Source organism: Xyrauchen texanus, chromosome 27 (genome assembly GCF_025860055.1).
Source record: "Xyrauchen texanus isolate HMW12.3.18 chromosome 27, RBS_HiC_50CHRs, whole genome shotgun sequence".
NCBI classification, from domain to species: Eukaryota; Metazoa; Chordata; class Actinopteri; order Cypriniformes; family Catostomidae; genus Xyrauchen; species Xyrauchen texanus.
The window spans coordinates 20,465,990-20,490,051 of NC_068302.1; the positions used below are offsets into that span (position 1 = coordinate 20,465,990).

The 24,062-nt window shown below is 37.2% G+C and overlaps 1 protein-coding gene across 1 annotated transcript in view; it reads right to left on the minus strand.

The window, feature by feature from the left end:
• Positions 1–24,062, minus strand: part of fancc (FA complementation group C) — a 38,223-nt gene that overhangs the window by 6,881 nt on the left and 7,280 nt on the right. The window contains exons 3-11 of the mRNA XM_052094068.1: positions 16,529–16,616; positions 14,097–14,191; positions 8,249–8,356; positions 7,991–8,055; positions 7,579–7,743; positions 7,319–7,475; positions 2,024–2,079; positions 1,795–1,894; positions 339–414 (exon numbers count right to left, since the gene is read on the minus strand). Coding sequence (XP_051950028.1) covers positions 339–414; positions 1,795–1,894; positions 2,024–2,079; positions 7,319–7,475; positions 7,579–7,743; positions 7,991–8,055; positions 8,249–8,356; positions 14,097–14,191; positions 16,529–16,616 — 910 coding nt within the window. The remainder of the gene's footprint in view (positions 1–338; positions 415–1,794; positions 1,895–2,023; positions 2,080–7,318; positions 7,476–7,578; positions 7,744–7,990; positions 8,056–8,248; positions 8,357–14,096; positions 14,192–16,528; positions 16,617–24,062) is intronic.

Sequence of the window (24,062 nt, forward strand, 5' to 3'; positions counted from 1 at the left end):
TATAAGCGATGCCTTTTGTCTCCATATTGAGCGGTGAGCCATATTTTGTCTATGCTCTACTGTCAATAGAAAGAGTTAATTTAAGCATCTTCACATGTGATCTCTTTAAAAGATCTTTCACAGGACCTCTAGAAAGTGACCTGAATAAAAGTGAACACTGTTGTCTTTGCATTCATATTGTGCCTGAACTTTAAAGTGGATTTTTGGTCCACTATAGTTGTGTTAAGGTACCAGCACAATCCATGATATTAGTATGCCAGTATGCCAATATCTCCAAATATTTTGTCCTTTGGGAAATGAATGCCTGTATTCATCAGAGATAATAAGTGGTGCTGTACCTGATGGTGGAGTCAGTAAAGGGCTGAGTAAACTGGGCTTCACGCTTGGGAAGAAGGCTCTGTGTGGTAGACGATCCTACAAATCACACATGTGCACAAACAACAAATCAACTAGAAATGTTTAATATCTTATTGTGGCTTAAAGGTGAAGAGTGTGTAATTTCTGTGCCACTAGTGGCACCAAACTGAATAGACCGCAACAGTGCATGGCCAATTTTTCAGTCATCTTGGTCCATTTCAACCATTTTTCTCATTCATTTTTCCAATTTCTTAAGAGTTTTAAGTCTTGAAACAACCAACCAGCTCTGAGGTGAATCAAAATGTTACAAACTCAAATTGGAAGCAAAACACTTACATAAAAAGAAAAGGTACAACACAATTACAGTACATGAAGCATTGTGAATTATGTAATCGAATTAAAAACTATGGAATACATTTGATGGAATGCTGTTGATTTTGAGATGTTGATTAGAAGTATAAATACAATGTTTTAATTTGCAAATATATAAGTAGTTTGAGTATAGGAAGACCAACTCGTTTGTGTTATTAGAAGTGCATCTTGGGAGTGGGCAGGTACAGCAGGGCTCATTTTCCAGCAATTTTCTCTTCAGGATTTATGGGTAGAATAGTTCATAGTAATTATGCTATTAAACATGATTTTTGAAGAGGTCATGACATTCTACTATAAAAACATACTGTAACTTACTCCTCACTGCAAAAAACAGCATTGTTTGAAACCAAGCAGCCAAAACAACTCTACTTACTCCACATTGAGATGTCACACTGTGGCAGAAATTTGCATCTGACCACCTCCACAACTAAACATCAATGCCTACTTTACCTTTAATCACTTTCGTATCCCACCCAGTAGTGGTGAGCAGTGAGATGAGAGCATTAGAGTCAAGAGCAGAGAGCAAATCATAAGTGTGGGTGTTAACTGCCAAGGCTTAAAGGAGAAGCAGCACCAAAACCATGTGTTTCTGGACAGAGGGTCAGAATGAGGGTGAAAAATAATAATGATTTATAAATATATGACTGTATTTTTTGTGCAAAAACCTTACTATTAATACAAGTGAATCTTAAGGAACAATAAAAACAGGCATGTCATGACCCCTTTAACAAATTAACGTGAACTGATTGCTTAAATATAAGCAAATACCTCCGGCAGGTCTGTCTTTAAAGGTTTATATGCTATCATAAGAAATCAATTAATCCATGGAGAATTTTTTTTTTACTTCTGGAATCCAACTGATGTGATCTATTGCCATATAGACTTAATTGCATTCAGTTTGTCACTAGTGGCACAGAAATTCCACACTTTCCATTCTAAAACTATCTTTTTACATTAGTGTCTTAGTAGTGTTGTACTGACTATGTATGTATACAGCAAGATGAGTATGTTGTATCACGCTTCGGAAGGGGAAATCAGTGCAGGTATGAGAGAGACAGCTTGTACCTTTGGTTTCTGTCCAGTCAGCCTCTGGAGGAAGCAGAGAGTGTAAACCTGAATGAGGGTTTTAACAGGCAGGTTCTCATCAATCTCCATCAGCACATTCCTGCAAACACAGTTTCTAAAATGTTGCTGAAAACCCATCTATTTGTCATATATGCACATAAATATACACACACACTCTAGAGACATTATTATACAGTAGGTCAAAATAAATACCAAAGCCAGTATTCACCTGTAAATCTCATTGACAGTCAGGAAGATGTGGCAGTGAAGTGTTGAAGCTTGTGGCTGGTGGTAGAGAAAATTGCTGTGAATCATATTTAACCACTAGAGGGCAATATTGCAGTAATAATCAGGACATGTTGACGGTGTTATGCCCAAATATCATTTCCCATAAATTACTGCTGCAAGTTTAACAACCAGGATTTTTCGCCAACAAAATCCAAACTGCTTATTATACTGCAATATCATCTGTTTTACATTCATGTAAGAAAAAAAAAAAGAGCAAAACAGAACATCCAAACAGCTGTACATGTTTCTGACACAGCACATAAACTTACATGCTCATATTTTAATAGAACAGGTTTCATTAATATACAGCCCTATTCCACAGTTCATATGGGCAAAGAATGCAATAAAAAACAGTTTCACCCAGACCCAAAACATCAGTGTCTTTGATCCTCAGTGTATTTGTCTGTGCATGTGTGTGTGTGTGTGTATGTGTGAGTAAGCCACAGGGAGAAGCCTCATTATTCTCTCCTTCATTTGGGATCATTAAAAAGTTTGCCACACCCAGCCCACAGGCACCCTCATCTCCCCTCTGCAAGCAATCACAATCCTCACACCCCACCCCCCTCCGTAGCCCCCCAAAGCATCTCAGATATTTCCCATAACCCCAGCTATTCAACGCTTGCCAAAAGCCGCCAAATTGCTGCTCCAATAAAAAGAGACGCATTTGAGCAACAAACATTAGATGGTATGATCCCGTCTCAGAGACAGAGAGAGAGACTGCATGAAGAATACAGAGGTCATCAACTCAAAGCAAAACTCACAGCCAAAGTCATAAAACCAGTGAATGGAACTGTATGATTGCAATCATAAGCAATTTATCTTACGCAGAAATAAAGATGCACGTGGGGCCAGTTTCACCAGCTATACAAATTAGCCTAGTTGTGGCGTAAATGGGCACTAAGTCACAATTTATGCACTACTAAATATTTGAGCATTGCACCATTAAATTTAGGTAGGACATAACCCTACGTATTAACTAAATATTTACGGAAGCCTCCGACCAGGAGTAACAGTTGGAATAAAAAAAGCAGACTAATATTTTACGACATCAATGAGCTCATGTTTTGGTTGACAAACTTCAGTCCTTTCCACATAGCCTAAATGATGATATTGCATTACACTCGTTTACATTTACAGGAGAAAACATTACATAAAAAAACTTACTTCAGCATGAAACTGATATAACGGTGCACTTTCATTGTACACATTGTACATTGTACACTGCCCGGTGTGAAGTTTCAACATTTACGAAAGATATTAAAATGAATAAATGTCTTTTTCCAGCATGTTGTATTAGTATTTATTTATTAACCCTTTTACATTTTAGATACAGCTATTGAATATTATTATTTATGAGATAAATATACCATTAATGAAATCTTGTTTTATTACGTATCGTATTTCAATGGGGATATAATTTAATATAGCTGACAGTTATGTGAGCAAAAGAGGTTTGAACATCAACCGGAATGAGATCAAATTGAAGTTCATGGCTTTTTGACACTTCTGTGTACAAATTTGAAGGCTGTTGATTGGATAAATAAAAGGTAAACATCATATTATGCAACTACAGATTACTTTACGCAGAGCTTACGACCTACTAGTTAAGTCTTGCCTTAAGAACAGTTGGTGCAACCAAATTAAGCACTACCTTAGTTACAAACCAAGCCCTTATGTGAACTTTACATCTCAACATAAGCTAACCTTACACACAGCTGGTGCCACCCTACCCTGGAGCCCAAATCTTGTATGAAACAGCGGATATATGAAAACATTTCATTAATCGCTTCATTTATGAAAAAAAGTGATTCTGACACAATGGTGATAGTGGTGCCCTTCAGCCTGGAATTGAACCAGCAACCACTGCATTATCCCTAACCCACCTTTCCTTCAAGTCAACATGAAATGTTGTTCAGAACACATTTACATATTTCTGAGTGAAACAGGGAATAAAACGAAAAGAATTGTAGGGCGGGACTTTATTTCATCCATCAGGAATTGATTGGGTCATGAAAAGTGGTTTCTGTATGACATGTTTTTGGAGGTGAAGGGCTGAAAAATAAGAAGCCAAGTAATTATATTTTAAAAGATTACCAAGAAAAAAAAAATTTATTTGGAATAACTGATGAATTGTGCACAATAAGACCAGAAATATGTTACAAGAAAGTTAACCGAGTTTACTTTGAATTCAAGTTGACTTTAAACAGCCATTCAACAGAACCATTCTTGGGTTATAACCTATGCGCAATGCAACGAAATGCAGGTGTCTGGATGTGCATTTTTTAAAGTTGCAGTTCTTTTAACATGCAATCTTAAAAAACAAAAAAAACACTCTTGAGATGCTGAAAACCAGCTAAACGTGGCACGAAACATCAAACAATTCAAAAACAGGGCAGACAGATGCAAAAATGTGTTCTGTGTGAACGGCCCCCTAAGGCTGCCTCAAATGTCTCTAAAACCTCAAATAAGAGATCAAATGTGACAAAACCAGAGGTATAGAATAGGGGTTGTCTGCTTTTTAGTAAAGGCTAAAGCTTTCTCTCCCTAGTGAAAACAGATGGGCTTTTTGAACACCCGTCCATACCTTTTCCCAACACTTCAGGGAGGGTCAATTACAGCATGGTCAAAACATCCTCACTCTGGCAATGGGATGCTGAAGGATGCTATTTATTGTTATTGGATCAAGGCTTTGAGGGAGGTGGATTAAAACAGAAATGTGAAACTAATTTTTGGTTTCCCCTTTTTTGATTGCGGTTTAAACAACTTGTTCCTGCAACGTAAACTCACTGCAGAGTTCAATTTTCTCTGAAGCGCAAATAAATAAGAGTTGAATCAGCTGCATTTGGACCTAATTTTACCAGTCTGTATTGCTCAGAATCAGATTATAAACAGATCACAATGAACCTCAAACATTAGCTGTATGACCAAAATTTTGATGTCCTTAGACAGTCCAAAAGTCTGAGGCCACACTGAAAATCTGGGATTTAGAATCTAATTTAAATCTGGAAATAAACAAGTTGTCATGATTTTGACAAATTTTAAACAAAGAAAAGTTATGTTAATTGAAAGGTAAATATTTATGACTCTGAGCTGTTTTTAAGTCACTAATCAAATGAGCCAATTTGTGAATTTGTTTTCTCTTTGAACAAAAAGTCAGATGTCCTTGCTTCCTTTAAACACAAAAGATGCTGTTTGGAACATTCTCCAACCATGCTGGATAACATGGAGCATCAGGTTTTGCACAAACTTGTGGAGTCCATACCAGCTTAGGGACATGCTGTCATTACAGCAACATTTTTAATGAAAAAAAAAAAATAAATAAATAAGAAAAATGCAAAACAGAAGCATTTCACATGTTGACTCTTAATTGGACTATTGAACAACACTTCATGTAAATAAGGTCTTGATTTCAGTTTCACTGTTGAAATGAAAACTGAAGTTGAAAGAGCCTCACAAAGATGTGCGTTTTAACATTGCTGATGAAGTGTACCCAACATGGACCTGGTTAACATCACACTGTTCGTCTGTGTTTTCAAAAGGTGGCCTGTGTAACAGGCAACAGCATTAATCTTTATACGCTGTGTACCACATTAACAACAGACCGTCAAATTCCTTTTTTACTACCATATTTTGACTGTCCGCACAGCAGCACCAAATAAATTAGCAACCAAAGTAAATATTATTAGACATTCAGTACTAGTTGCTGTCAAAAATAACTGTGGTTACATTTTATACCCAGGTTTTAACCTTTTAAGCTCTGAGGGTGTTTTTAAAGATTTTCCATTTCAGTGGCATTCCCAAAATTAAAGGCTTATAACTCGACCAAAAACAAAAACAACAAATGTTTTGGTATCATTGTAAAGATAACTTTTAAAACATTTTAATTATATAAATTAATGAGACACTCAACCTAAGAAACTGCAGAAAAAAAGAAAAAAAAAATGTTTTACTTTATATTTTTACTGATTTGACATTATATATCTCTGAGTGAAAATAAGGTGGCTACGAAAAACTGCTTGTGTTTTGTTCCCAATCATGTCAACTGTGAGTAAAATTTTGTGTTGATCCGACAAAACAATCAAAAGCTTAGCATTACAAAAATAATATATCCTGGTGTCCAAAAACATCTCTAAACAAATAAAACATGATAATTGTACAAGAGAACTAATTACACATGCAAATACAACAATGATGCAGGCATGAGTAACGAGATTTAATTAAGTTCCATTCTGTGTGACAATTGAGCCATCATTGAGTGAGTGTCATGTACTTGGCGCCATCTCCGAGTGGCCATATGTAATTAGAGTGAGCGATCCTCTCTGCCAATATTTGGATGACTTCCACCTGTGGTTGCAGTGATCTAAATTAGAATCTGATCCTAATTGATTCCACAGCGTTCCATGACACTGGACAATGTACCTTATCATTTCCAATGAAGTCTTGTTCCAATTAAGTTTTTAGCCAGATAGCACATTATGTGCTGTGTGCACATTGCACTATGTGTGGATCGTCTAATGATCTATCATCATTGTGTGTGGGCTCATTTTAAAGATAATCACCTCCTCTAAAGTAATAGTATATGATATTTTATGTTCTGTCATTTTTTGTTAAGTTATAAGCAAAAACGTGACATATAAGCAACACCTGTTTACATGTAACATGTATGTCAAAGAGATATCCATAGCTATTACTTGCTATATTTTCTTTGAGTAAAACTATTCTGGTTATAGTCCACTCTTTAAGAGCTTTTCAATGACATATGGCACATGGCTATTTGATCAGTTTGATGTTTTACAGATTACAATAATATGTGCAGTGCAAAATTATTAATAAATTATTCACTTCTGATTTGTCAGCAAATTTCAAAACACTTGTTCAGTTTTGGTCATAATGCCTACATGCATTGTAAAGTACAGCTTCTAAGCTTTAAAACAAAACCTATTTTGTGTTTGTCAAGACTGAAGTTATTGATATTTTAAAAAGTATTATTTTCTCTGAGCATCCACCAGCAGGGTTAACCTGGAATTAAACCTTACTGGAAATAAACTTTCTTCCCAGTTTTAATCAGATTTTAAATCCCAGACTTTAAATGAGTCCGATTATTGGATCCCTAATATATTAAACTACCACAGGTTAAAATGGCAATACTAAAGAATTAACGTTTTCTATTTCTAGATAGGCAACGCTCTGTGTAAACATTAATATGCAGTTGTAATACAGGGGAAAACGTGCTTACCAGTAACGATTCATTAACATGATTTTCCAAATTCTGTGTCACTGATTCAGGGTCAGACAAGACAAATTCCAGTAACCTCAGTGCTGCCCCCTCCAAAAAGGTGGGGCTATGACACCACAGGGCCACCACAGCCTCTTCATCTATCACAAGCCTTTTCCTGTATGAGAGAAAAAGGGAGAACTCATACATAATTACAGAGTGGCAATTAAAGGCTGGTAGCTGAAGATGTTGTTGTATTATAATGTTTTATACACATTTACCTGAGCCAGGCCTCATTGACTGCCTCAATGAACTCTTCGTTCAGACAGGAAGAATCACACAATGTGGAATGCTTTAACAGAGCATTAATCAGAGGTGACATCTGAGGACATGTGATCAAGGGAACACATGCCATTGACATGGTGTTAATGGTCCCATATGAACATCTACAACAAACAATTGCAATTGAGGTGTGATTGGATCTTTCTAATAAACAGTAAATAATTGGTTCTCGGTGCAAAATAATATTACAGAAAAAAATTTGACTGTTTGACTGCCATGCAATTCAACATCTTTCATAACAGTCAATTAAAAAGGTACATTTCAAAATATATGTCCTAATGTGTGTGATATTTGAAAAATAAGTGTTGTCTCAGGCAATCAAAAGGCAGTCAGGAAATTGTTTATGGTAACCTTGCTGATGAGTTTGGCAAACTGTCAAAGCTTTTAATGACCTTCTCTGTCATTAATGACACCACCTGAAAGTGACAGCAGAAAAAAAAAAGTTTGTAAAACAGCCTAGTAACTTCACACATTTAATGAAAACAAGAATTAAAGATCATGTTTTCAAACTTTAATTGGTGTTCTGCAAAAACATGTGACAATTACATCTGACCAATGTCTCATGAAAATTTTTATTTTAAAATCATCTTGAAGCGGCAATTTCCTAACCTTCTCAAGAGCTTCCTCACAGTATTGTTTAGGTGTTGTTCCAGCATGTTTTCCTGTAGCATGAGCTACACTGCCCTCCTCCTCTGATATCAGATGACACAACATATTCTGTCCAGAACACACATATAATATAAAACAATGCTGATGACAGCCTATTAAAAAAAATACCCTCGGTTTATGGGGGGAGGCTTTTAAACATTAATAGCCGTGAATTATTTTTGCTTATGTGTGTATGATTGGACAATTATTTGTTCATCATAAGAACATCGCTATGTACAAATTGAATGATAGAGTGAGAAGTACAATGGATCTGGTGGCAAGGCCTGTCTGTTTTTGAAAAGGACATGCCTGGAGCTATGACAGAAAACATGTCTGCTTGTGGTGGGGCCATGTGGTTTCTTTGGGTTTACAGTATGCTAAGATGTCCTCCACAGGCACAAAGAGGCTCAATTACTACCATCTGAACTGCAAAAACACTACAGATCACACTAAAGTCTAAGCTCTGCTTTGGCTACAGCATAGCCCATAGAAATGTGGCCTTTTTTCTCCGGCATGAGGTAGAGAGTGTAAACATGGCATATGCCATGATATTTGTTGTTGCTGTTCTTCTTCAAAGAGGTAATTTAGATAGTACTAAACTATACAGATGCCAAGCCTCAAAAGAACTCGATTACAATAATCCTGAAATTACACAAAGAAAACAAAGTTTGTAAACAGCTAATTTAAAAACCATCAGCTAATTGATCAAAACATCAGAAGACACCCTTAGACAAATATCTTAAAAAATAATCAAACAAACACCACATTTTTTAAATAAATTAATTTTGAGATCTTGCATACCTCAGAGACATTTTCTAAAGAAAACAGGAGTAGTTCAAAAGTCATAGCAACAATATTATGGTGTTGGTGGTTGGTAAGATTGGTTATTAGCATATTGCTATACTATTGCTATAGAGTTTTGGGTGGTTGCAACATAGTTATTTACTAGCCCAAGTCAGAAGAGCCCAACTCAAAGTCTGAATGATTTGTTGGTCCATAGAAATGGCTCAAATTACTTAATAAACTCCTCTGCAAATCTGATCACTTAAAAAACTAAATGGATACCTCTCCTCAACAAGCGTCATGATTAGAGGCACCATTCATGGTATTCGGTAGAATAAACAGTGTAGGACAAGTTACATCACTAAGATTAATTCTTAGGGGTTTTGAAAAAGAGAGATTGATACATCAAAAGACCAATTAACAAATTATTCAAACAGAAGAAATTGATGCCATTTCAAATGTGAGGTAAGCAGAGACCAGTTTCCTATAGAATTCTCCTTTTTTATTTGGTGCTGCTGTGTTGACAGCCAAAATAAGGTAGAAAAAAGGAATTTGATGGACTTTTGTTAGTGTCGTACAGAGCATATAAAGATAAATGCAGTTGCCTGATACTTATTTCACAATACATGTTCTCCTTACATTCAAACTCCAAGCTCAAAACCTTGGTAAAACACACTTTTGCTGTGGTGCTGAATATTCAGAAGTGGCAGAGTGCTGCTGCTGAAAAATGGTGCAGGGACTTTTCTCTGTAACACTTGCAGAGACTATTAAAGATTGAGTCATTATGACTTGATTATGACCTGAATCAGTCTTCTGCAAAGGACAATGCACTTGAAGAGGCCACAAAAGTCTGCTTGAGGACAGCTACCAGAGCTACATGAGCCCTGAAGTATAGCGGCCATCAAACATGGCCTGGTTGCTCTGATGTGGCTACAATGAGCCAAGCTGGCACTTGAAAGAAAAGGATCATGGGAGAATGGGTAACAGACTTTAATTACAGAAGCAACTTTGGTCCATGGCTTTGTGGAAGCACCACCATTCTTCCTCGTATTTTCTTTGTGGCGAAACCACCCACATGAAGACAAAAAAAGAAAAGAATGCCAAACACTCTTAAACAATTTATGGGTTTGAATTTATGGGTGACAGAACTGTTTGTTTAGTCAAGCTGAGGAACACAGGCCTTCATTGCCATCACAGCTCCGTGGGGGTCAATTAGAATCATACAAGAGGAACACATTGTAACCCATGCTGATTGACATGAAGGTTGAGCTTTCATACGTTGACAGGGACAGAAAACAGTGCTCAGGAAAAAAAAAGTATGAGGTAAATGGAAACATGCACAGTCCATTAACACTAGAACAACAGCATTCAAAGACAAGATGTCAGGCATAGAGATGGAGGAAAGATGTTTGGAAGACCCCCAACATAAAACTCAAACCACAACAGTTAGCTAAATCACAAGAAAAAGACCAAAAACAATGGAATGATTACTATAGTTATATATCACGATTTTTAGATTTCAAAGGTACTTCAAAAAATAACCATATTAACATGATATCAGGGTTTTTCCTGCATAGAGAATTACCAAGCGGTAATTCAGTCAAATATCGTGCCACCTACGGCTGTCTAAAAAACTCTGGTGGGTGTCTTCGTGGAAAACACTAACAAGTGTTGCACTCTGTGTATTGTCATTTGTGCAAATCTCGGCAATAATAATAAAACAAATTCCACTGTCGAATAGTAGCTTAATGTCATTTAACTTAACATGAGATCATATAAAACTAAAATGATAACACGCGAGACAAGAGGTGCGTGCAGCTTGAGTGTCTGATAGAAACACAGATCACAGCTTGGCGATATATCTTTATTTCATCTTTAATTAAAGTTCATATAATGACATGACATGTAAATAAGCACAAAGTCAGAGCCGCTTCAACCAGTCGTGGAAGTGACCCAATCGGAGCGTTGTGGAAGTGACCCAAACTGAGCGGGAGAGATCTGCCGGCTGATGAGCACTCTAACACGGAGACACTCATCTCTCACCCCCACTGTCTGCAGCTCGCAACGTGTTGCATCATTGATGAGATCATCATGATATGATCAATCTTATGTGAAAAATAACAATACAAATATTTTTTAAATAAAGATATTGTAACGTTGAAAAGACGAAGTTTTGAGCAGCCACTTCAGCCCCTCTCTCCTGGAAAACAGCAGCTTGAGTGCAGATTACACACACGGCTCAGGAACACGATCTAATCATAAGAGCGAACATAGCGAAGTTACCGCCACCATGAATTTGTAATTGAAAAAAAAAAATATATATTTAGAAACAGCAAATCTGTAACTGTTAAGATAAAGCACTTAAGTGGCACACCCGTGTGTATTCTGCAGAGGCAGTGGGATGTGTCCGAAGGTGCTTAATAAGGTTGCTAGTGTTTCCCCCTTTGGCTTGAAATCACTGTAGGTATTCACGGCAGATGGGTTTTCCCGGTCTAATCAGCCAAAACCCAAAATAATTACAAATATTGCTACGTGAATTGTGTAAAAAGTATCTCACTCTCTAAAGATTTACTTAAATCCATATTACCCATTAGGTGACCACCAAATTAACACGCTGGGATTCAGATGTGTTTGAAGCATGGGATAACCACACATTGACAAATAAAAAATACCATATAAGGGGCAGGATTTTGCGCTCTTAAAGGGTACTGCGTGAAGGGGATGGCACTCGAAAACACTATATTTTTTATGTTATTGCAGACAGGTCTGATTTAAATTAAGGTTTTAGTAAAAATAATATTTCCTACCACATATACACTCACCTAAAGGATTATTAGGAACACCATACTAATACTGTGTTTGACCCCCTTTCGCCTTCAGAACTGCCTTAATTCTACGTGGCATTGATTCAACAAGGTGCTGAAAGCATTCTTTAGAAATGTTGGCCCATATTGATAGGATAGCATCTTGCAGTTGATGGAGATTTGTGGGATGCACATCCAGGGCACGAAGCTCCCGTTCCACCACATCCCAAAGATGCTCTATTGGGTTGAGATCTGGTGACTGTGGGGGCCATTTTAGTACAGTGAACTCATTGTCATGTTCAAGAAACCAATTTGAAATGATTCGAGCTTTGTGACATGGTGCATTATCCTGCTGGAAGTAGCCATCAGAGGATGGGTACATGGTGGCCATAAAGGGATGGACATGGTCAGAAACAATGCTTAGGTAGGCCGTGGCATTTAAACGATGCCCAAGTGGCACTAAAGGGCCTAAAGTGTGCCAAGAAAACATCCCCCACACCATTACACCACCACCACCAGCCTGCACAATGGTAACAAGGCATGATGGATCCATGTTCTCGTTCTGTTTACGCCAAATTCTGACTCTACCATCTGAATGTCTCAACAGAAATCGAGACTCATCAGACCAGGCAACATTTTTCCAGTCTTCAACTGTCCAATTTTGGTGAGCTCTTGCAAATTGTAGCCTCTTTTTCCTATTTGTAGTGGAGATGAGTGGTACCCGGTGGGGTCTTCTGCTGTTGTAGCCCATCCGCCTCAAGGTTGTGCGTGTTGTGGCTTCACAAATGCTTTGCTGCTTACCTCGGTTGTAACGAGTGGTTATTTCAGGCAAAGTTGCTCTTCTATCAGCTTGAATCAGTCGGCCCATTCTCCTCTGACCTCTAGCATCAACAAGGCATTTTCGCCCACAGGACTGCCGCATACTGGATGTTTTTCCCTTTTCACACCATTCTTTGTAAACCCTAGAAATGGTTGTGCGTGAAATCCCAGTAACTGAGCAGATTGTGAAATACTCAGACCAGCCCGTCTGGCACCAACAATCATGCCATGCTCAAAATTGCTTAAATCACCTTTCTTTCCCATTCTGAGATTCAGTTTGGAGTTCAGGAGATTGTCTTGACCGGGACCACACCATGTGATTGGTTGATTAGATAATTGCATTAATGAGAAATTGAACAGGTGTTCCTAATAATCCTTTAGGTGAGTGTACATCATAACTTACGGTACTGCCATATTGACTGTGGCACTGGCAGTATTTAGAATGCTTAGTATCGCGATACTACCATAGCACCTGTCTACCATGCAACCCTAGTGCCTATAATCCGAAACTTTCTCAAACAAAGCTAGTCCTAATCTCTTCGTCTTTTTGCCCTGCTCTTTTTCCCACAACCCAAACATACAATACACACACTGCTGCACCAGAAATTGTTTGCCAAGTAAATAAATATTTAAATATGAAATGCCATGTCACAACCCCTGACAGAGAACCCACACCTCCCTCTGACTCCACTTCCCTTTGTATAGGTCAAAAAACATCTGGCATATTAAAAGTTGACTTTAAAAGCCCTGCTTTAATTAGCGCTTATTAGATGAAAAACATAATCAAACGAAGCACACACACACACACACGTTCTAATCTGGCAAAAATGTGAGGGGTTCTGTATTGCTGATGGTAAACCATCTGTGTGAACTAAAACATTGAAAGTCTGCAATTACTTAAGTTTTCTGTTTGTTTGTTTTTCATCACACCCCTCACCCACCTATTCTTGGATAACATTTCTTTAAATATGAAGTGTACATAGGGAATTTCTAAAACACTTTTGGCAGTTTTAAAACTGTTATATTGGTCTGGATGAGCTGGAATTTTTTAAGTCATACTACAAAAAAAAAAAGGTTATGTGCTTCAAATTAACGAAAAGGGCTTCAAACCTTCTAGTTATGTGCTCTAAAAATCTTAACAGCCAGATTTTTGTTCTTTTTGAATGAAAATTTAATTATCAGACACATTCACGCATGAACTTTTTAATGGAATTTTTATGATTCCTCCAGCTTTTGTCACTGGATCAAACACACTTCAAATTAACCAACCAGTGTATTCAACATTTTTAATTGTGTCTTATGGGATGTTAAGATGCAATGCTAATATGTTAATTGAATTTAACTATTTTAGACTATTCATTAGTCCAAGGGTCAGTGAAGAGGTGAAACTGCATTGGCTTTACCTTGATCCACATGTTGGCTTTTCGTTCAACAGCATTCAGAGGTTCAGCGCTGTACAGACAGCTCAAACAGTGCAGCAGGAGACTCTGGCTCCTCTCTGAGTATGCAAACATAACACCACAGGACAAAATGCCATTTATAAAATGTGAAAATCACCACATTATTAATTTGTAATAGGTAACCCATAAATATTAATGCATAATTTTTGATAAGGCACAATGTAGGCTAAACTCTGACACTTATAAAAAGATGTACAGTGCTGTGAAAAAGTATTTGCCCCATCCTGATTTCTTCTGTTTTTGTGTATATCTCGTACTAAATTGTTTTAAAAATGCAAACAAAATCTAACATTAAACAAAGGCAATCTGAGTAAACATAAAATACAGTTTTTAAATGATAATGTTATTTATTGAAGCAAAAAAGTTATCCAATACCAACTGGGCCTGTGTGAAAAAGTATTTTTCCCTTAGTTACTAAATTGCCTTATCTATGAAACTGCTTTCATAATGGGGTTCACCTGGACTAGACACAGCCAGGCCTGATTACTGCCAGACTTGTTCAATCAAATCAACAACTAAATAGAACTTTTTCAGCAGCATGAAGTTAGGTAAATTATCTATTGCAAAGGTTGAAAGAAATTCCAGAAATTATGAGGCAAAAGGTGAGTGAAATAATGTCTAGGAAGGGTTACAAAACAATTTAAAGGCTCTGGGACCCCAAAGAACCATAGTGAGAGACATTATCTCCAAATGGCACTGGCCAAAAATGTAAGATTGACAGGGTGAAAACCACTGCTGAGAATTTTTTTTCTCTTTATCCCCAATTTTTGGCATGCCCAAATCCCAATGTGCTCTAAGTCATCATGGTGGTATTGTGACTCGCCTCAATCTAGGTGGTGGAGGACGAATCTCAGTTGCCTCCGCGTCTGAGACAGTCAATCCACACATCTTATCACGTGGCTTGTTGACGCATTACCGCAGAGACCAAGTGTATGTGGAGGCTCACACTATTCTCCACGGCATCCACACAAAACTCACCACGTGCCTCTCTGAGAGCCACATTATAGCCAAAAGGAAGTTAACCCAACGTGACTCTACCCACCTTAGCCACCGGGCCAATTGGTTGCTTAAGAAGCCTGAATGGAGTCACTCAGCATGCCCTGGATTCGAACTTGCGATTCCAGGTGTGGTAGTCAGCGTCTTTACTTACTTAGCTACCCAGGCCCTAACCCAGAAGAACATTAAGGCTTGTCTGATTTGTCCCAAAACATACTTTGATGATCCTAAAACATTTTCGGAGAAGGTTCTGTGGATTGATGAGTCGAAAGTGGAACTGTAAGCTAAAATAACATTTTGGAGTGGTCTAGTGAAAGTCCTGACTGGAACCCAATTGAGTGCTCAGATAAACCTCCAATGTGGCTGAACTAAAGCAGTTCTGCAAAGAAGAGTGGGCCAAAATTCCACCACAGCGTTGTGAAAGACTGATCTCCAGTTATCAGAAGCATTTGTTTGCAGTTGTTGCTGCTAAAGGTGGCAAAACCAGCCATTACGTTTAAGGGGCAATTCGTTTTTCATATGGGTGATCTAGGTGTAGGATAACTTTTTTGCTTAAAAAAAATTATAATTATATATGTATATATGTGTGTGTGTGAAAACTGTATTTTGTGTTTACTCAGGTTGCCTTTATTTATGTTATATCTCATTTGAAGATCTAAAACAATTTAGTATGAAAAAATACTCAAATAGAACAAATCAGGATGGGGGCAAATACTTTTTAAAATCACCATACACAGTGGGGTTTAAAAGTCTGAGTCCACATCAAAACCCGGGCTTCAAATTTAAACCATGAACATTTATTTTGAAAAATTGCACACACAAAATACTAATAAAAAAAAAACAGATAAATAAATATTTAAGATTAAGCAAACAAGATGCTCTTTGAAACATTCTCAAATCATCAGGTTTTGCACAAACTTGAGTCTATGCCAGCTTAAATCTATTAAAGCAAACTGGAGACAAACAAAATTTATACTAATCAATTCTGAAATTCTTCAAATCTACTTTTTTCTCAAATTGTTATGCTGCTAATATATTTTGTAATGAATAAACTAAGCCTATATTCAATTAGAAAATGCAAAACAGAAGCATTTTCACTAGTGGACTCTTTGGACCCCACTATGTACATATGTGTTAAAGAAAAGTAGAGCATGAACTACTGTAATAATAAATCATAACCTTTTAAGACTGTGTGAAGGTGATCAGACAAAGAGAGAGAAACAGAGAGACAGAGAAAGTGAGAGAGGTGGAGAACGAGCCAAAATAACCAAAATGCCCAGCAGGCCACTACAGGGTTCGTTGGAAAATTGGTGTAAATATCCAACCCATGCAAACACATTTATCTGTCTCAACTGGGAAACTGAGAGTCATAAATTTACCATCCGCAATAACACATGGGTTCCAACAAAGTCTTCCAAGGAACTGGCCCACAAAAGGAAACGTATTCATTGCCTCACTAGTGGAGCTCTGTAATACAGTAAACACATACACATACACTTGATACATCAGTTAAAAATATAATAGAAATCAGCATCATCAAATACATGCAATGGCAAATGTAACTTAAGTTAGAGAAAATGTACAGTTAGCCAACCACTGGTGCAAAATAAATAGACGTTAAGAAGTTGTGTATATGATACAAGCGGTCTGGTATCAACCTATAGTGGTTTACTTTGTGATAATGTCCAGATGACTGTACAGTATCCTGCTTATTGAATGGCTACAAAGTAAATAAATAAATGGACGTAAAACATTGATTCAAGTAAAATTATTTTATTTTATGAAAATTAAGAGACTTCAAAATGACATGAGACACATGAAACTAGCGCAGTGGTTGCCTGGGATATTATTTAGTCAGCATGAACGACATACACACCATCACCTAAACTCCCGTCCTGCATCTGCTCACTTTACTCTTGCACCAGCATGCACATTAACATTTGCTGTACATCTTTTATATCAACTTAAATATCTGTGGTTTCCTCATTCATGTATTATACAAATGTCTCAAAAGACTTGCTGCAGAAGACTGTGTATATTAATTAATTATCGAAAGATTAAAAAACATTTTGAAGTCCCACTACAGTCACTGAGAGAATCGGAGCATGAACAAACTTTCTCATGTCAAAAATTGTATTTCTCAGTATTTTCCTCATCAAATTTAACTGTCAACACCAGATCCTTCAAGATCTCATTAGCTTTGATCACAACAATGGTTTTCCTTAAGTAATATTGACAGTTTAAGTGCACAATGACTGCAAGCCATTTACTCCGTTATTTGCCATCACAAGTTTAAACAATTAGTTAATATGAAAAAATTAAATAATAATTTCCCTCAGAACTATGAGCGAACAATCTCTTTTGATGGCCTTAATAAAACTTTTCCCACGCAGACAGAGTCACTTCTTTAAAGTCCGTTACGTGACTAATGAAAACCAGCGAGCTAATGCGCAGGCATGTTGAGGATCGCAGCTTTTTGCATCAATTCAAGATGTGCCCTGCCAATTTACTGTACACTGGAAGCCTTACAAAGGATCTGAGCCTTTTTACATTCGATATACACATACATTGTTGCACAAGAAACAATTTTGGTCCAAGCATGAAGAAAATTACACCATTCTTCTGGAACTTTAACACGTTGGGCCTAACAAAAGGAAAAAAACTTGTGGCAGCCAAATTATCAACACAGAATACACAACAAAATATACAGAGCACACAACAAAAAGTTAATTTGTAGTTCTACAGCTGTGAAATGCATTCGATATCATCTAATATAAAACAAATAATTCTGATTCTAAATTATGATTGGACGAGCTGCATTTGGAGCCGTTATAAAATGACTATAAACACACCTGTGATCACACACTCTGATATAATGTGGAAAGTTGCTATATTTCATGCCATCCGCAACAGCCTACAGTTTAGGATAATAAATTAAATTACTTGGCAAAGAATTGTTTATTCTGATATTTATAGGTACAATTGCAACACTATTGATTTTGCTGTCTTTTATTGTAGTGCTGTTGCCACCGTATATTGTTAATGATTTTAGCACTGGTATAGCCCAAAAAGAATGTCTTCCCAACTGCCAGGTTATCATTAGCAGGTCAGCAGCAACAGGGACAAAGTTGATATTGTTTGACCTTTAGCAAAATTGATGCGAGCCATGTGGAGGCACCTTGCACACCAGTGGGAGCGGCACAAAATAGCTGTTTACTGACGACGCAACACGACTTATGCATCCAGCGTAGACAGCATCATTGATCATAATGGGAACAATTTGCTTTTGGCAGTGCCACTCCCATCAAGTATAGAGAGGGTGTAAGAACTAATCCATTCAACTGAATTCTCATAAACTTAATTAAGCATAATCCAGCTCCAGGACAGGGGGACAAGCAGAAATTTTATTGCATGTATCATCCCAGAGACATCTTCTATGGGGGTGGGGGGTGTTCACAAGTCAGCAAATACTAAATGCATCTCTTAGCCTCCCCTTGCGCATGGGCGCACCGCCAGCGGGCACCCACTGTGCCAGGCCTAGGAAGAAAAACATTTATGTGACAGTGAAATCTCCCCTTTCCAGCATGCCGAGCAGTGAGTGGGAAAGCCATACAGATTCTGATGGAATGCAAATGAGGAAACTGATATAAATTAGAATGTTTTTCATCCCCAGGCGAAAGCCACGTCTTTAACTCATCCAAACTCTGCTGTTGAAATCCATTCCTTTCGTTTCGTTTTACGAGACCTCTGCCGGGAAAAAGGATTTAGGGCCAATTAAGGAATCCCAATCCTGTCACGTTGCTGAATGCTGTCACTGGGGCTGATGCACGCAGAGCGTGATAGAAATAGTTGTGGTGATTGCGTTTTTGCAGGACGGCTTTTGTAACAGCTGAAAAAAAACTGACATCTGCAAGATTTTCTTTTCCAACGCACCAGGCAGTACATCGGCATGGTGTGCATGCCCAACAGGAGATGAAGGATGAATAAAGAGCTCCTTTCAAGGTGAGAAAAGTCAGTGGGAGGCAGAATTTTTCTTAACACTGGACCTTTACAGAGTCGCCTGACCCCATGCTACCTCATCCAAATTTGCAACACTTGATACAGGGATACATTAGGTTAATGCTGGCAGTCCCTGGGTGCCTATTAGCCCACTAAATCATCACCACAGATGTGCCAATGTCTTGCCTTCATCCACACAGATTAGCTTCTGTTCAGGCCACTAACAGATGGCCCCAAGTTGAAGATCTATGACTTTCATTTTAAATCAACTTCTGTGAACTCTGTAGATAGTTTAAACTCCAATAAAACATGTCTTCTTGTAGAATGATGAAGAATATTGTCGATCAGATATTTTTTTTTTATCCTAACATCTTAATTAGCTTTGAGAATCAAATGTAGGCCAACTGAATGTAATGTTTGTGCCAGTTGACAGAACTGCCGCTTGCTCTATCGTGTCAATACTGTGTTGTCATCCTTTACTCATGTACATGTGCCTTTATAGTTGGTGCAAATTGTGCTGTATCAAAGGAACTTTTGTGATATTTATGTTAATACCTTCTCCAATCTCAGCTTAATATGCAGAGTTAAAGTCGTAATATCATGATTTTTTTACTTAATTATTTTACTTAATGATCACTAATAATGTTAGTAAAGGTTTTAGCACAAAAAAGTCATAATATAGTATTAAATGACCTTTTTCCACCCTGTCTCTGGCCCTCTGTCTGAAACATCAGTTTTCCCTGTGTTATGATTGGCTAACATCTTTGAAGCACAAACACGCTCCGCCAACACTCAAGGAACTGTTTTTTCCAAGAATAAAAGAATGAAAACTTGCAAGTGATTTACAAAATCCTCTGAAAGCACTCAAGTCCAGGCAATCGTTAATAGCTATATGTCCCAATTTATGGGAAGCACGTGATCAAACTAGTCCTACTACAGTTGTTCGACTGAAAGCAATCGTAAATTGAACAAAGTCGAACAAACTGTTGCTTCTTATTACTTATATTATTGGGCATACAAGATTTGGTGATACAATAATGTTATACAAAACTGAGAACATTGAAAATAGTCCAGACTAACAAGCTGTGAATGGTTAATAAATCTGTCTCCAGCTGTAATGGACGGTTGATCCTGGTGATTGCCTCTGTTGTGTGGCCATGTAATGGGAAATACCTGAAAATGTCACCAGTCAACAGGGGCAGGGGAACGCCCTCAAATTTTTGCTGCTTAAATATGGTATAATGGGCCTGATCATGGTTTATTTTGTGACATAAACGGCTGACTACACAATTACTTACATTTCAAACAAACAGACTAAACAGTAGTATTAAAATTGTTACTCGCCAACATTACTGTGTCGATATAGTTGGCATTGCACCATCTTTCAATACAAGTTTCTGGCAAAGCCTGAATCATATTAATTCTCCTTAAAGAAATGTGCCGAACAAACATTAGTCCTCATTCCTAATGTTGAGATCTTTCATTGGGCAATGCAGACATGCAGTTTTTCCACAACCAAGTACAACATCATCTGGGGACCTTATATGACATCTTAATCTTTTCATTGGTTAAAAGCAAACTACAGAAACAGCTCATCATTTCACTGCAATGATTACATATGTTGTGGAGGCAAGGATATTCAAAAGAACATCCCTTTCCTACATCACTATGGGGCCGATTTCAAAATAAGTTGTATTTGCAGGGTGGAAACAGTTCTGAAACTTACGGTATGATTTTTTTTGTACAATAACCTTTTGTCATAATATCAAGGAACACTTGATTCCTCATGACATGACCACTTTAACTATAAATTAGCCATTCGTTGATATATTTACCTAAAAATGTTAAACACTGCGGCTCTGTGGAAAAGCAAAACAGTGCTGTGTTAAAACATCCAGACCAGCCCGACACATCAGCACTGGGTAGTGCAATGGCATAAGTTTGGTGAGGGAATATCTGTTTTGCCCGACCAATGGCTGAAGGAGGGGGTTTTCTGGACATCTGTTTAAAATTATTTTTGCAATTATGTTTGGTGACTTCACTTGGAAATATGTCACCAAAGTAATGCTACCTACCAGGCTAATACTGTATAAACACACCGAGCGCTTTATTAGGAACATTATGGTCCTAAAAATGTGCCTGATGTGGTCTTATGCTGTTGTAGCTCATCCATCTCAAGGTTCAATGTGTTGTGCATTTTGAGATGATATTCTGCTCACTACAATTGTACAGCGTGGTTATCCGAATTACCAAAGCCTTTCTGTCAACTCGAACCAATCTGACCATTCTTCGTTGACCTCTCTAATCAACAAGGCATTTGCCACAGTCTAAATAACGAAGATCACATTTTTCCCCATTCTGATGGTTGAGGTGAACATTAAATGAAACTCCTGACCTGTAATTGCATGATTTTATGTATTGCACTGCTGCCACACGATTGGCTGATTAGATAATAGCATGAATAAGTTGGTGTACAGGTGTTCCTAATAAAGTGCTCATTGAGTGTAGAAAATGATAAACAATTCTGTAATGTTTTCCACAATGTCTTTGTTTTACCCAAAAGTGGGTTTATGAATTTATAGTTATTATGGAGTTACATGACAGTAGGTTTTTACAACTACTTATCATATTCGATACGAGAGCCAGTAATATGTTGGCAGGGCAAGTAAAAAATATTTTATCATTACTGGCCCAAATTATTACTGTTGAGCCAAATATAGCTGCAAGCAGCAATTATTGGGGTTCAAGTCGCTCGCAAAAATTAACAACTGGTTAACAATAGACAAGTACTGTTGTACAAAGTTCCCTGTATGTCATGATAACAAACTGGTATTGTCACAGCATTAGAGATGAATGCAAGAATTGTATTTGTTTTGGTTACAATGATGCAACCTATCAGAATGAAAGTCTGGGCATTGTGTTGGGTTACATGAAAATTGGATGTGGAATATTTCTACTATCTACTATCAAGATATCTTTTATGTTTGATCATAAAGGCATTTCATTGTATGATGGTCATAATATATGTTGGCTCGAACCAATCTAACATCTCACCCCCGCTGTCTACAGCTCGCAACATCATCATCATGAAATAATCATGATAAGATCAATCTTATGTGAAAAATAACACTAAAATGACAACAATAAAATCTGTGTGTGTGTCTGTGTGTGTGTGTATATATATATATATATATATATATTGTGGAGGAAACAAAACAACTTTATTCACACACATGATGTATTTTCCCGGACAACAAAATACCCGACCGGTAGAGAATGTATGGATGAAGTAGGTTCTATGCCAGAGAGATGCTATCCTTCACAACTGTTGTAAAGCCATCTTTCAAAAAGTTGAACAACACACATTTTAATTGCAACTTTTTTCCAGTTTCATTTGAATGTTGAAAAAAGTAAAGTTTAAAGTTTGAAAACAAGGTGTCTTGCTTTATTGCGTATGCTTAGCCCTAGCCCTGCTTAACGAAAATTACCCCACAGTACCACCTAGCGTCTAACCAGTGGTACCGGTGTTCGTCTGGTTTCCTGTGGAATTTTTTTTTCTGCGACCAACAACATTTGGTCGACCAAGACTCTTCTCATCGACTAATGTTTGGTCGACTACCATGGGTGATGGTAAAGCGGCACAAATAGTGAGATTATTATTTTTAAAAGATCTATCCATGGTTCCTTTGGATCCTTAAATAGTCTTAAAATGTCTCAGATCTCCCAAATTAAGGTCAGAAAAACTGTTATATATCTTAAATAATACAAAAGTCTTAATTATAAGAGGTCTTACATTTGGAGGCAGAAAGACAGGAATCATAATATGACCTAATGTGTGTATCAAACTTCAGAAGAATACGATTTATTATACGTATAAGTGCATGCGATGCGTCCTTCAGAGTGAAAACGCAACTCTGTTGTATTTTCTCCAAGCACACGGGGGCTTGTGAGTGTTTCTAGCTGTTGCAGAGCAGTTCGCAATCATTACAACATATCGGAAATGTATGGCAAGCAATCACTAAAGATCAACAGTTGATGATGTAGTTTTGATCAACTATAACAATGTTTACATTTAATTGTTTATATTGTAATACACTGTAGATAATTGTAGGAGTGCACGTTTTATTTCCCTTATCTGTTTGAATGAGCAGCTGGAAGCAGTGAAGTACAGGCATTTCAAAATAAGAGTCCCAAGTGTATTACTGTCTTTAAAATTAAAAGTTCTATACTATAAATAAAATATAATAAATCTTTTTTTATTATCCCTAGTTATTGGTAGTTTGGTTTCACCATAAACTGCATCTGCAATTTTATTCAATTTTGACCATTTCAGCCTCTGTCTGGCCCTCCCCATTTCACAAAGAAAAGACTAAGAACATTTAATATAGGCTACTAATTTTTAAAACTATTAGCAAATTAATAGATTTTCTTTCAACACATTATCGTATCAGCAAAATCCAATATTTGTCGACCTTAATTTGTATTTATATATATAATGTTACAGAAAACACATTTTAATATGATATATATATATATATATGTGGAAAACATCTTGAATAATTTAAACTTGAATATATCCTACCCTGTTTTACTAATAAGCAATGTTAAGGCCAAGTTGAATATGTGACCCTGCCTGTTTAAGTAAGAGTATGTGATACATGATTTATTTTGAGATTGTGTGGGTTTGTTTTGGTATGGTGATACGGTATTAATTTTGTTTGTTCAGGTCTTCAAAATGGTCTTAAAAAGTCTATAGCAACCCTGCTATCAAGCATCTCTTATGCGCTGGTCCATCTGTTTACTCTGCTAATATAAGAATCACCTGCTTGAAATATGTCTGACGAGATGTCAGGTGTGCGCACTCATGTCGACAAGCAAGAGATCGGCAATAAACAAAAGCCAGAACCGCTGTCT